The sequence below is a fragment of the Hypomesus nipponensis genome, chromosome 17 (genome assembly GCF_054491055.1).
Source record: "Hypomesus nipponensis isolate SF chromosome 17, ASM5449105v1, whole genome shotgun sequence".
Taxonomy (NCBI): domain Eukaryota; kingdom Metazoa; phylum Chordata; class Actinopteri; order Osmeriformes; family Osmeridae; genus Hypomesus; species Hypomesus nipponensis.
The window spans coordinates 20,439,630-20,453,917 of record NC_140377.1 but is presented as its reverse complement, the minus strand read 5'-3'; the positions used below and the strand labels follow the sequence as shown (position 1 = coordinate 20,453,917).

General features: G+C 49.1%; 1 protein-coding gene across 1 annotated transcript in view; it reads left to right on the top strand.

Moving 5' to 3' along the window:
• coro7 (coronin 7) overlaps nt 1-14,219 on the top strand; it is a 112,090-nt gene extending 97,871 nt beyond the window's left edge. The window contains exons 10-28 of the mRNA XM_084678421.1: nt 3,156-3,210; nt 3,641-3,698; nt 3,953-4,098; nt 4,200-4,295; nt 5,818-5,925; nt 6,148-6,286; nt 7,396-7,571; nt 7,716-7,824; nt 8,117-8,203; nt 8,439-8,581; nt 8,740-8,844; nt 9,857-9,942; nt 10,099-10,240; nt 10,445-10,534; nt 10,965-11,081; nt 11,214-11,349; nt 11,620-11,711; nt 11,820-11,906; nt 12,431-14,219. Of these exons, the coding sequence (XP_084534547.1) occupies nt 3,156-3,210; nt 3,641-3,698; nt 3,953-4,098; nt 4,200-4,295; nt 5,818-5,925; nt 6,148-6,286; nt 7,396-7,571; nt 7,716-7,824; nt 8,117-8,203; nt 8,439-8,581; nt 8,740-8,844; nt 9,857-9,942; nt 10,099-10,240; nt 10,445-10,534; nt 10,965-11,081; nt 11,214-11,349; nt 11,620-11,711; nt 11,820-11,906; nt 12,431-12,439 (1,981 nt within the window). The 3' untranslated portion in view covers nt 12,440-14,219. The remainder of the gene's footprint in view (nt 1-3,155; nt 3,211-3,640; nt 3,699-3,952; nt 4,099-4,199; nt 4,296-5,817; nt 5,926-6,147; nt 6,287-7,395; nt 7,572-7,715; nt 7,825-8,116; nt 8,204-8,438; nt 8,582-8,739; nt 8,845-9,856; nt 9,943-10,098; nt 10,241-10,444; nt 10,535-10,964; nt 11,082-11,213; nt 11,350-11,619; nt 11,712-11,819; nt 11,907-12,430) is intronic.
• The last annotated feature ends 69 nt before the right edge of the window (nt 14,220-14,288 follow it).

Genomic DNA, 14,288 nt, shown 5'->3' with positions numbered 1-14,288 from the left:
TAGGCCTGTAGGTACCGTATCGTGCCACACACATGTTTGTTTACCGCCTGAGCATGAATGAAGTCTCTTATTGTCTTCCTGTTCATTCATGACTGTGGGCCCATGTGACCTTGGTTGCTGCTGCGCCCACTCCCACCAGCTTGTAACCTTATCGGAGCGTGCGTGTGTGTGCGTGTGTGTGTGTGTGTTGGTGCATGATGTGTGCATAAAAACACATTAGGTGGTGTGGGAATATATTCTCATGGAGAAGTGGAGCATGTGGATTGGTCAACATAGCCTTTTATCACTGATAAAACAGCAGCGTTATTTCTTCTGTGTACGTATGTGTGTGTACGTGTGAGTATGTGTGTGTACGTGTGTATGTGTGAGTATGTGTGTGTACGTGTGTGTGTGAGTATGTGTGTGTGTGTGTGTTTTTCCTGCTGTGTGATAGTGTGAGAAAACAAGAGGTGGCGATAAGTAGAGAGCGAGCTTGTGATAGGAACTCTGAGAAATAATTGGTAATTTTCCGTCAGGAGGGCTAAGGTAAGATGTTGATGGATGTGGGGGGGGGGGGGGCGGGGTGGGGGGGCGGATAGAGCAGGGGTGGGCGGGAGAGAAAGAGGGATGGAAAGATGAATGTTGAAAGGAGGGAAAAAGAAAGGGAGAGAAAGAGTGACAAGAGCTCAGACAGAGAGAGTGAAAGACGGAGAGACAAGTCAGACAGAGACAGACAGAGAGAGACAGAGAGAGAGAGAGAGAGAGAGAGAAGAGAAAGAGAGAGAGAGAGAGAGAGAGAGAGAGAGAGAGAGAGAGAAGGAGAAAGGAGGGGAGGAGGAACACAGGGAGCGTGGGGGTGTGGGAATGGAGGTGTTTGGGCGCTCCCTGTGGACTGTGTTGGACGTGGGAACACTGAGTTGACCTAACGAAGCGTGGCCGCCACTCTCTCCGACTTCACAAGCCCCCAGGACGGAGGGGGGAGAAGAAGGTGGAGGGAGAGGGGGGGGAGAGTGGGAGGGAGGGAAGGGGGAGAGAGAGAGGGAGGGGTCCCTGAGGGGCCCAGTTTTCAGTCAAATCATAGTGAAGAAAGAAAGAAAGAAAGAAAGAAAGAGAAAGAAAGAAAGAAAGAAAGAAAGAGTGAGAGGTTTCCAATCAGTTCCACTTACATCACATCACCCCGACCTGAGAACCCTGATCTGGCCAGGAGAACCCAGCAGGAGGCTGGCCGTGTTCCCCACAGCGGTGTCCACGGGCTGGCTGAGGGTAGAGAAACACCACGGTACCTTGGTTCCTTCTTCAGCTTCTAGCGAATCAGTCATGCGTTTGGCTCTGAACTACGCCAGCTGTTTTACTTTTTGAGTTAGACAAGGACACACACACACAGAGAAGCATTTACATTTAGTCATTTAGCAGACGCTCTTATCCAGAGCAACCTACAGTAAGTACAGGGACATTCCCCCCGAGGCAAGTGAAGTGCCTTGCCCAAAGACACAACGTCATTTGGCTCGGCGGGTTCAGCTACTTCACTCAGGGAAGTCGCTGAACGACTAAGAACTGTTCATGTGGAAGAAGGTGCTTCATGTCAAGCATTTTGGGAATTCTGTTGAGTTTAAAATACCTTTTATCTCCTCCTGGGTGGTTTAAGTTGGTTCTTGGACTTTAAAGATATCACCCCTGTTTCCTGTTAGTAACCTGCATACTGGGGGATTTTTTAACTCTTTATTTGAGCGTGATTTTCAGTCATTAATGTCCCACCCCACGCCATGCCCTGGCGATCTCATAACAACACAGTCACGAGACACACACTCACACACTCGCTACACACACGCTCCCTGTGCACACACTTAGTGTGCACACACACAGCTGTGTGTCACTGCAAAGGCAGCAGGGCACACAGTCTCAAGCCTGTCATTACAGTCACATTTATAAAGCATGACATCATGACCGTGTCTGGTTGCCGTGGGGACACGGTGGGTACATATTATGGCCTGGCTCCGGAATGGGCCTCCACTTTATCATCATCATATGTCCTCATGAAGGTGCATGATGACTTGACCAGCCGTGTCGGCTATTTCTTCTCTATCATCCTGCGTGTCCCTTCTTACTCATCTCCGCTTCTCTTTCTCTGGGTCGAGTCGCTCATCAAACTCTCCACCTCCCTCTCTCTCTCTTAGTTTGTTACCAGGAGTTTGTTACCAACATGTTCATCTGTGTCACGTCTTGTATCTTGTAAAGTAAATTAAAAAAAGACTAAATGTAAATGAATCGGTGACCTGTGGATGGGATGATTTCATCAAATGGTTTGATGTCATGTAACGGTAATGTTTGTGGAGTTGTTAAATGGGCTGGTATCTGGCCATTTTGGCCGTCCCGATGAACGACAAACGCTCTCGTTTCTCTCTCTTGCTCCTCCATCCATCTCCAACCATGACGGCTCTCGGGGAGGCTCTGCCATTCGCTCTGCCCGGTGAGGTGGTTGTGTCACTACCACAAGGGGCTGGAAGTTCTCCTGGAAACCTTCCGGAGAAAGTAACTTTACTGGACATGGAGTGTGTGTGTGTGTGTGTGCGCCAGGTCATGTGCCACACGAAAGCCATAGCTTCCGTTTTACTTGATCCTTTTGTCGTCTGTAGTTTTTTGGGGGGCGGGGGTTACAATCTCCTTTATCCATAAATCTGCTTAGTGTTGAGCAGGGGAGAAGGCTGGTGACCGGAGCCCCCACCCCAGGATCTGTCCTCTGGCCCAGGGGATCTGAGAGGCTGGGGAGGCTGGAAGTCCGGCTCTAAACACTGGGATACGTAATGGATGATCTAATCCTAAATATATTCCCCCCCCCCCCCAGACCATAAAAAGCTGAATAATTCATTCCACTTCGCCTTTAACCTTTGTGTGTGAGTGTGTGTTGTTGTGAAAGATGGATTTCACAGAAGTGTTTCTGCTTTCAGTGGCACCACTACTCCACCTGGTGGTCATTGATAGGAACTTCAGAATTCCACCCCATGGGCAAGTCAGTTTGGAATTGGGTTCAATTCCTAACCTATACTCTCTCCCTCTTTCTCTCTCTCCCTCTCTTTCTCACTCTCTTTCTCCCTCTCTCTCTCTCTCTCTCTCTCTCTCTCTCTCTCTCTCTCTCTCTCTCTCTCTCTCTCTCTCTGTCTTTCTCTCCTCATGCTCAGGACCCTGATGCCTCTGTTTGATCCTGACTCTGGCCTGCTCATCGTGTCAGCTAAGGTAAGGCCTTGTGCTGCCCTGTCTATCCATAGCTCTGCAACACTGCTATACATGCACTGTACATCCATAGCTCTGCAACACTGCTATACATGCACCGTACATCCATAGCTCTGCAACACTGCTATACATGTACCGTACATCCATAGCTCTGCAACACTGCTATACATGCACCGTACATCCATAGCTCTGCAACACTGCTATACATGCACCGTACATCCATAGCTCTGCAACACTGCTATACATGCACCGTACATCCATAGCTCTGCAACACTGCTATACATGCACCTTACGTCCCTTCAGATTAGAGCTAAATGTATCAATGTGCATGTTTTGCCAGGGCAGTGTGATATCGCAGTGCGATATCTCAGGCTCACATTCCTAATGATGATGATGTTGTTGTTTTTGTGATGTTAATGTTGTCTCCTCACAGGGAGACAGTGTTGTGGACTGCTTCGAGGTGTCTGCCAGCGAACCGTTCCTGTCTCAAGGTAGGACTGTGGACGTTCCTGTCCGTGGGTGTAAGGTCAGGTGTCTAAATGTTTGTTTTAGCTATTTCAATATTTTAGGGAATGTTTTTCTAAAGAAAACGGTATTCCTCCTCTTCATACTCCTCCTTATTAATCCCTCCATAAATATCCCTCTTAAATCATTCTTTTCCTTTCCTTGAACTCTCTGTCTCTCTCTCCATCTCTCTCTCTGTTTCTCTCTCCATCTCTCTCTCCGTCACTTCCTCGTTCCTCAGTGAGCCACTGCCTAACCGACGCCCCCACCCGCGGCATCGCCATGGTACCCAAACTGGCGTTGGACGTCATGTCCTGCGAGGTGGTGCGCGTCCTGCAGCTGACGGACAGCTACATCGTACCAATCAGCTACCACGTCCCCCGCAAGGTGGGCAGAGACCGATCCCGGCCCACCAATCAGAAGTCAAACCGATGCCTTTTAAGGAGATGAATAGTCATATATACTGTGTGTGTGTGTGTGTGTTTCAGTCAGGGCAGGAGTTCCATGCAGACCTGTACCCAGACACTCTGGGTCGCACTGCCGCCATGGAAGCAGAACAGTGGTGGAGAGGAGACAACAAACTGGTACTGCCTCCTCTCAGCATGACAGCCTGCACACCTGCACTGCACACCCGCACTGCACACCTGTACTAAACACCTGCACTGCACACCTGTACTGCACACCTGTACTGCACACCTGTACTGCACACCTGTACTAAACACCTGCACTGCACACCTGCACTGCACACCTGTACTAAACACCTTTACTGCACACCTGCACTGCACACCTGTACTAAACACCTGCACTGCACACCTGTACTAAACACCTGTACTAAACACCTGTACTAAACACCTGTACTGCACACCTGCACTGCACACCTGTACTAAACACCTGCACTGCACACCCGCACTGCACACCTGCACTGCACACCTGTACTAAACACCTGCACTGCACACCTGTACTGCACACCTGTACTGCACACCTGTACTAAACACCTTCACTGCACACCTGCACTGCACACCTGTGCTAAACACCTGTACTGCACACCTGCACTGCACACCTGTACTAAACACCTGCACTGCACACCTGTACTAAACACCTGTACTAAACACCTGTACTGCACACCTGCACTGCACACCTGTACTAAACACCTGCACTGCACACCTGTACTAAACACCTGTACTAAACACCTGTACTGCACACCTGCACTGCACACCTGTACTAAACACCTGCACTGCACACCTGTACTAAACACCTGCACTGCACACCTGTACTAAACACCTGCACTGCACACCTGTACTAAACACCTGTACTAAACACCTGCACTGCACACCTGCACTGCACACCAGCACTGCACACCTGTACTAAACACCTGCACTGCACACCTGTACTAAACACCTGTACTACACACCTGCACTGCACACCTGCACTGCACACCTGTACTAAACACCTGCACTGCACCCTTGTTCTAAACACCTGCACTGCACACCTGCACTGCACACTTGTACTAAACACCTGCACTGCACACTTGTACTAAACACCTGCACTGCACACCTGCACTGCACACTTGTACTAAACACCTGCACTGCACACTTGTACTAAACACCCGCACTGCACACCTGCACTGCACACCTGTACTAAACACCTGCACTGCACACCTGTACTAAACACCTGCACTGCACACCTGTACTAAACACCTGCACTGCACACCTGCACTGCACACCTGCACTGCACACCTGCACTGCACTGCACACCTGCACTGCACACCTGCACTGCACACCTGCATTGTGGGATGAACATTTATGGGACAGGAATGTACCATGTATATTCAGAGTGGAGGTGGTCCTGCATTGTTCTGTCTTCTCAAGCGCATGCGACAGGTGTAGCCACAGTGCTCGTCAGAATCACTTTCCTCCCAGCCTCGCCCGAACTGGGGTTTGAACTCGGGTCCTCTGACTTGTAAACACCACCACCGCCTTTAGATAACACCGCTTTAACCAGCTAAGCTAACGCTAACTCTTTGATGGCCAGGTGGGGGCGGTATTTATACTGAGGGGTGAGTTGAACCACCTCATCTTGGTGACACGTCCAATCACGTGTGTGCAGGTGGAGCGAGTGAGCCTCCACCCAGACCAGCGCTCCAAGTCCAGCTCTCAGCCACCAGCCAATCAGACACCTGCTAAGAAGGAGCTGCCTAGTGGGAGAAGCAAAGAGGTGAGTGACAGGCTGGGAGTCAGGGGGAGTGTTTTAACACACCACGTTCTCCTGTCCGTCGGGTTACTGATGATTCACTTCACGAATGTCATTCTTTTCCTATATACAGTGAGTGACTTCTTGGAATAAGAGTTAAAATTCAAATTAAATTGTGTGTGTTGGTTTGGGTATATGTGTGTGTATATGTGAATGTGTATTTTATGTTTGTGTGTGTGTGTGTAGTCCTCCAGCAGCCCCCTGAGTACCCCCACCAGCAGCACCGCCCCCTCCCGCTCCCCCTCCTCCACCTCCGGCCTCTCCTCTGGGTTCCTGCCCAGCCCCAGTCCCAGCCAGAGCACCAAGACCATCCACAGCATGCTGGGTAGGCTACTGCACACACACATGCACGCGCACACACGGACACGGCCACACGCGCAAACAGTCTCTATTTTTATGTTTTGATATGTATGATCATGGGTCTACATTTTGAATTGAATTTTGGCTCTCGGGTTACCGTCTCTTTTTATAGCTACCTCTTTTCTATTGTGGTCAGATGATGTTGTGGATGTGAAAATGACATGCGCGTGGATCGTAAACGCACCTGAAACCTATTTCTTCCAATCCGTTTCTGGACCACTTTCCGGGAGTTTGTTTTGGAAGAGGGGGCAGGTGACGTTGGTTTGTACTTTAACCAGAACTTCCGCGCTGTCTATTAAATGGCGTCGTTTTTTGTTTAAAGTTGTTTGAAGTATCTTAATTAGCTTCTAGTGGTTTTTTTACGTTGTCGCCGTTAAATTTAGTGGGCATGTCGTCCGACTCTGAATCCGACGATGATTCGCTCAGCCCGGAGAACGGCTTCAGGTGTGTGCCTGAGCCCTCCGTGGATTTGGAAGAACTTCTCCTCGCCGTAGGGGAAATAGTAGGATGCGAGAACATAGTTTCTGCATCGGATTGGGACGACGGGGTCGCCGTTTTCCTGAAACGCAAGGATCTGGTCAATAAACTGATCGAGAGCGGAATATTTCTGCATGATGTCTTTATGGAAGTTATGCCTTTTATTCAACCCGACCTCGCAAACGATGCGTCAGACGCTCTTGTTTCCGAGGCCAATAACTGTGTCGAAGAAGGAGAATCCTTGTGTTCGGGTGAGTTTAGAATTCGTCTAGATTTTCCTCGCGAAAATATAGCAGAAACTCAAAGTGCTTTTACAACGTGCCTTGTCGAGATATATTTTTTGTTAAAAGTTAGGCTTAGTGGTGTCGGTCTGGCCTGTATTTGGTAAGCGATGTTGACCAGATGCAAGATAGAGTGCACTCAGTGTGGCTTTTGAGGAGCACAATTTGGCAATTAGGCTGTGGTCCTTAACTGGAGAACGGCAAATCAACTGGTAAATCAAGTACTCTCGCAGTCCGAAGGCTTTAAAGAGGAACGCTGAAATGGGTCGAGGTCATATTTTGAAGCGGTTGTAAACGACATGACATCCCTCCCCAGGACCCAGCTCCAAGTTTCGCCACATCCAGGGGACGGTGATGCACAGGGACACCCACTTCACCAACCTGAAGGGCCTCAACCTCACCACGCCTGGCGAGTGTGACGGCTTCTGCGTCAACCGCCAGCGCGTGGCGGTTCCCCTCGCCATCTCAGGCGGCCAGATCGCAATCTTTGAGGTAATGGCGCCACCGCATGAATAGTCAAGCAACACGGAAAAATACATAGGAACTGTCATATAGGCTGTATATGTTAGTATTATGTATAATGGTGGTTGTTGCAATGCAGATTTAACCTGAAGTTCTTTCCCGCCCCTCCTCCAGTTGGCTCATCCTGGCAAGCTGCCAGACACTGCCTTGCCAACCATCCAGAACTCTGTCAATGTGGCCGACTTCAGCTGGGACCCCTTCAACACACGGCGGCTGGTTGTGGGTAAGAGACTGTGTCTGTGTGTGTGTGTGTGTTTGTGTTTGCGAGCGTCACCAAACCAACCAACCTGACTTACATTTACATTTTAGTCATTAAGCAGACGCTCTTATCCAGAGCGACTTACACTAAATTCAGGGACATTCTCTCCGAGGCAAGTAGGGTGAAGTGCCTTGCCCAAGGACACGTCATTCGGCACAGCCAGGAATCGATCCAGTAACCTTCTGATTAATAGACTCCCTAACCGCTCAGCCATCTGACCCCCATACTTGGATGTCTTTGTCTGTGTGTGTGACAGCTGGTGAGGATGCCAAGATCCGGGTGTGGCAGGTACCAGAGGGGGGTCTGACTGAGACCCTAACCGAGCCAGAGTGCATCCTGCAGGGTAAGACAGGCCCCAGCAGGGGCTCTGGGCTCCAGAGACCTGGGCCACACCCAGCCTTCGCTGGTTCAGTAGTTGACCATATTCATACACTGAAATAAAATGTACTTTATTCATCCCGTAGGAGACGATATCATGACTATTGAATGGAGGATGTATGTTTCTGACTTTCCATTTGCCTAATGTTTTTTCAATAAACTGGTCAGATTTGAGTGACATTTGTGTCATCCAATCCCAGGCCACACAGAGAAGATCTACTCCATCAAGTTCCACCCCCTGGCGTCAGGCTTGCTGGCGTCCTCGTCCTACGACCTGACTGTGCGCCTCTGGGACCTGGAGTCTGGGAACGAGGTCAAACGGCTCATCGGACACCAGGATCAGGTGACGGGGGTGGAAGGGGAGGGTCTCAGGGAGGAAGGGGAGGAGTTATGGAAAGTGCATTGTTCATGTACAGATGTGCATTCGCCTGACATTGTGTATGACAACATGACAACAGGCATACCATGACCTCTCCCTCCCCTGCGCGTGTGAATGTGTAGATATTTGGCATAGCATGGAGCCCAGATGGGAAGCTTCTGGCCACTGTGTGTAAGGACGGCAAAGTCCGCGTCTACGACCCTCGCCGCTCTGCTGAGCCCATACAGGTGACCTGGACAACCCCGGTGGAGACACTGGCTCAGTACCCATACTACTGCACTACTTAGAATGAGACTGGCTCAGTACCCATACTACTGCACTACTTAGAATGAGACTGGCTCAGTACCCATACTACTGCACTACTTAGAATGAGACTGGCTCAGTACCCATACTACTGCACTAGTTAGAATGAGACTGGCTCAGTACCCATACTACTGCACTAGTTAGAATGAGACTGGCTCAGTACCCATACTACTGCACTAGTTAGAATGAGACTGGCTCAGTACCCATACTACTGCACTACTTAGAATGAGACTGGCTCAGTACCCATACTACTGCACTACTTAGAATGAGACTGGCTCAGTACCCATACTACTGCACTACTTAGAATGAGACTGGCTCAGTACCCATACTACTGCACTAGTTAGAATGAGACTGGCTCAGTACCCATACTACTGCACTACTTAGAATGAGACTGGCTCAGTACCCATACTACTGCACTAGTTAGAATGAGACTGGCTCAGTACCCATACTACTGCACTAGTTAGAATGAGACTGGCTCAGTACCCATACTACTGCACTAGTTAGAATGAGACTGGCTCAGTACCCATACTACTGCACTAGTTAGAATGAGACTGGCTCAGTACCCATACTACTGCACTAGTTAGAATGAGACTGGCTCAGTACCCATACTACTGCACTAGTTAGAATGAGACTGGCTCAGTACCCATACTACTGCACTAGTTAGAATGAGACTGGCTCAGTACCCATACTACTGCACTAGTTAGAATGAGACTGGCTCAGTACCCATACTACTGCACTAGTTAGAATGAGACTGGCTCAGTACCCATACTACTGCACTAGTTAGAATGAGACTGGCTCAGTACCCATACTACTGCACTACTTAGAATGCCAGGACAAATGTTGTTGTTCTAATAGTTTGTGGCTTCTTAGTACATTGCTATTCTTTTACACACACATTCACTCTGTCTCTCTCTCTCTCTCCCCCCCCCCTCCCAGGAGGGCCCGGGTCCAGAGGGGCACAGGGGGGCTCGTGTGGTGTGGGTGTGTGACGGCAAATACCTGTTGGTGTCCGGCTTCGACAGGTGAAGGACAACGCACCTTTTGTCTCATGTTCACTCGTCTCCCAAACACCCAAGACGCACTTGGCGTCACGCAAGAACGTGTGACTGCGGCGTGACCCACGTCATGCTCGCGGGGGTTCAAACGTGTGTGTGTGTGTGTGTCTCGTCTCCCTGCAGTCGCAGTGAGCGGCTGCTCTACCTGTTCCTCGCCGACGCCCTGGCCTCCGGGTCCGTCGCCAGCGCCCCCGCCGACATGTCGCCCTCCACCCTCATCCCCTACTACGACCCAGACACCAGCCTCGCTGTCCTCACGGCCAAGGTGGGAGGGAGGGAGGGGGGGGAAAGGGGGAGCGGGGGAGGAGAGGAGGGAGGGGGGGAGAGAGGGAGAAGGGGAGGGGGGAGGGAGAGAGGGAGGGAGGGAGGGATGGGGGGGGGAGAGAGAGGGGAGGGGGGTCTCAACTAATCTTGACACTGGTGTATTCCGAGTAAGTGACAAGGACTGATCTCTCTCCTTCTCTCCCAGGGTGACACGCGCGTCTACATCTTTGAGATCCTGCCAGAGGCGCCCTACTTCCTCCAGTGCAGCAGCTACAACTCTCCAGAGCCCCACAAGGTACCAGCTCACATCACCTACAAGGGCTCATTTAGCATCCAAAATGTACAGGCAGTGTACACAGTGTTGGCAGATAATCAAGCTCTAGAACTGTACAGTTTGAGAGGTATTGCTGTGGTCAGTGGTACGAGACGCAGGGCAAGAATAGCTTCGCCAACTATGCATCTCACTCTCCATCCATCACTCTCCATCCATCACTCTCCATCAGCACCCAATTAGTGCCCTGTTTGGTGAATTGACTGATGACTTATTTGCTTTCCTAAAAATAAAATCACTGATCTTCACCCTCTCTGTGATGCAGGGAAATCCATTTTAGTAAAGTAGTAGTAAAAATAAAAAATAAGATAAAAAATACCTATGTCACACAAGATCAGTGACACCCTCAAACAGGAAGTAGAGGAAGATGAATGTGTCCGTTTCCTGTGCGCAGGGCTTGGCCTTCCTGCCCAAGACAGAGTGTGACGTCCGTGAAGTGGAGGTGGCCCGCGGTCTGATGCTCAGCAAGACCACCATAGAGCCTGTGGCCTTCAGGGTCCCCAGAGTCAGGGTGAGTCTGTCTGGCGCCCCCTGGTGCGCATGTGGAGACCAGCAGCTTGGTAGAGGCTTGCGCAATGGCTTTTTTTCAGCTGACGTCTTTCTCTGTCTCTCTGTGTGTACCCCTCCGTCCGTCCCCCTGCAGAAAGAGTTTTTCCAGGATGACGTGTACCCTGACACGGCCGTGTGGTGGGACTCGGCCCTGACTGCCTCCGCCTGGCTCTCTGGAGCCGACGGCCAGCACCGGACCATCAGCCTGAGACCCAAGGACATGACCCTAGGTACACACACACACACATGACCCCAGGTACACACACTCACACACACACATGACCCCAGGTACACACACTCACACACACACATGACCCCAGGTACACACACACACACACACACACACACATGACCCCAGGTACACAGAGGCACAGAGAAGACACAACACTAATTTATGGAAGATATCACAAACATATTTCATAAACAGTATCTATAATTTAGCCCCGCTAGTGAACCTTCCCATGTTTTATGACGTGTGTGTGTGTGTGTGTGTGTGTCAGTGAGTGAGGCTCCCAAAGAGGCCCCAGTGAGGAAGTACCTGCCCTCCTCTGTCTACCTGGAGGAGAAGACTGATGAGCAGAAGAAAGATGAGGTGCGTATATCTACCCTGAGTCTGTGTGTTCATTATGATTGGTTTAACCATTTCGGTGACCTTTTTTTATTTATTTTTTTGACTTCTCTCTCTGTGTGTGTGTTCCAGTTGCTGAGCGCCATGGTGGCGAAGCTGGGGAACATGGACGACCCCCTTCCACAGGAGTCCTTCCAGGGTGTGGATGATGATGAGTGGGTAAGTGATGCCACCGCTTAGTATTCTTTAGATCAGGGGTTCCTGGTCCTTGGGCCTCCCTGCCCTGCATGTTTTAGATGTTTCCTTGTTCCAACACACCTGATTCTAATGAATGGTCGTTAGCAGGTTTCTGCATAGCTAGATAACGACCCATTCATTGGAATGGGACCTCAACAGTCAAATTTACATAACGGCCTGGCGGCTGGCGCACACCTGCGAGGAACACAATGTAGACTTACAATGTAAATTGGTGTGTGAGTGTTGCCTACGAATTCACAGCACAGAATAGGTTCTCAATGAGTTGTTTTAATAAAAGCTAGATAACGACCCATTCATTGGAATCAGGTGTGTTGGAGCAGGGAAACATCTAAAACATGCAGGGCAGGGAGGCCCGGGGACCAGGATTGGGAACCCCTGCTTTAGATATTCCATTTCAGGGTGGGTTTCCCACATGGTTTTATTGGGTATCAAAAATGAAGACTTAGCGCACACTTCTTGTCACAATCTTGTTTTCTCCTTCGTAGGACGACTAGTGTGTGTGTCTGTTGCCTTGTGGATCAATCAGGGTGCCAGCATCTACCTGGATGCCATTCTTGCGTGCCAACCTACAGCTGTGCCAGACGATCAACTCTCCAGACTACCCTGTAACCGTGCCATCCTCTACCCTGTAACCATGCCAACCTCTGCCTTGTAACCATGCCATTCTTAAGACTACCGTATAACCATGCCATCCTTCTGACTACCCTGTAACCATGCCATTCTTAAGACTACCTTATAACCATGCCATCCTTCTGACTACCCTGTAACCATGCCATCCTCTGCCTTGTAACCATGCCGTTCTTAAGACTACCCTGTAACCATGCCATCCTTCAAACTACCCTGTAACCATGCCATTCTTAAGACTACCAACTCACACCTCCCACACAGTCTGTCCGTTTAGAACCTGTAGTTTCTCCCCCATACTGTAAATGGCTAGCATCCTTATTCTGATGGCTAACATTTCCCTTCTCCGGTCAGAGAACAACACCAATATGGTCCTAATTTTCTTACTCTCACATTTGTTGGTAGATGGAGCACTAGCTGTTTCTGCATGCAACAGGTGCTTCATCCACATATGTGCCTGTTTAATGACAACCGCTTGTTTTAATGCAGGCCTTCCATTGATGTTAGGATGCTCCGGATCTGTGTCTGACAATGGCTGTACACTGTTCTTGTGACCTTGTTGTAAATGAACAGCATGCTCTTCTTCGGTACACTCTGCTCTTCCGGTTTGTCTTCTATGCACACAGTACACACACACACACACACAGATCCTGTAGGCTTCCATCGCTTAGCAGAACTGTATCTGTAAACCAGGGGCGTAGGTTTCACATGTGGGGTGACAGCTTTGTTTGATAACTGAGGACACTCATTTTCTTCATGAAAGTACGGGGTACAGATGAGCCTGCTGTAAACACACATACCTGCACATGGACTGTTTATACATACCGAGAACTTCCAAGCAAGGTCAACAAGTTCACAGTAATAACAGACTTGGCAAACAGTTTTAAATAACCTTCAGGTTTTTCTTGGGAACTGTGACTAAAGTAGTACAGTGGCTGCCTGGGGCCAGTCCATGTGTTGAGTTTCTGGGAGATGGGTGCAAAAAAAATCATCTCTAGGGGCCATAAAAATGAGATGTTTCCCACTGGGTAAGAGTTATGTAATGGATGTCTAACCTTCTCTGAATTGAGTTGATGTCTGATATGTTCTGGTGTTTAATATGGTGGATGTATCTCTTTGTTTCTTTATATGCTGTTAAACTGGAATCCAGCTCAGCTCGTAACTTTCCAGCCATACGAGCATTCCGTACTAATGAAAAACATCTTTTAACTTGTTTTATATCACATAAAGAAATCCTTATGTTGCAACATACAGTATTAATACTTTACAATGCAATCATACAGCCATGAGAACTTAGTTAAAATCAGGGCTACAGCACAAGGCAATATCTTACCCAGGCTTAAATCAATTGTGTTTACAGTTTCCAGAGACTGGAAGTCCTCAGTTAATATACTAACCATGCATGAAGGGGTGCACATTATGATGTACTTGAAGAGTGAACACATTCATGTGTTGACTGGTGTCCTTGCTATGCTTGTGTAACGTGTTCGTGCCTGTAATCTCCTTTGGGATGTTAATTACATACCTTCCGTGTGTAAAAGCACAACATTTTATACAGTAGATAATAAAATAGTTTTCTCTTGGTTTTGTGGAATCATGTTTTTGTGGGATTTTTTATGTTGCCTTGCAATAAAAACACATTTTGAATCTTGTGATTTGTCATTCTTTGTTGTTGCTTGCCAATTTTGCTAATCTGTTTTCGATAGGTCACCAATTTCA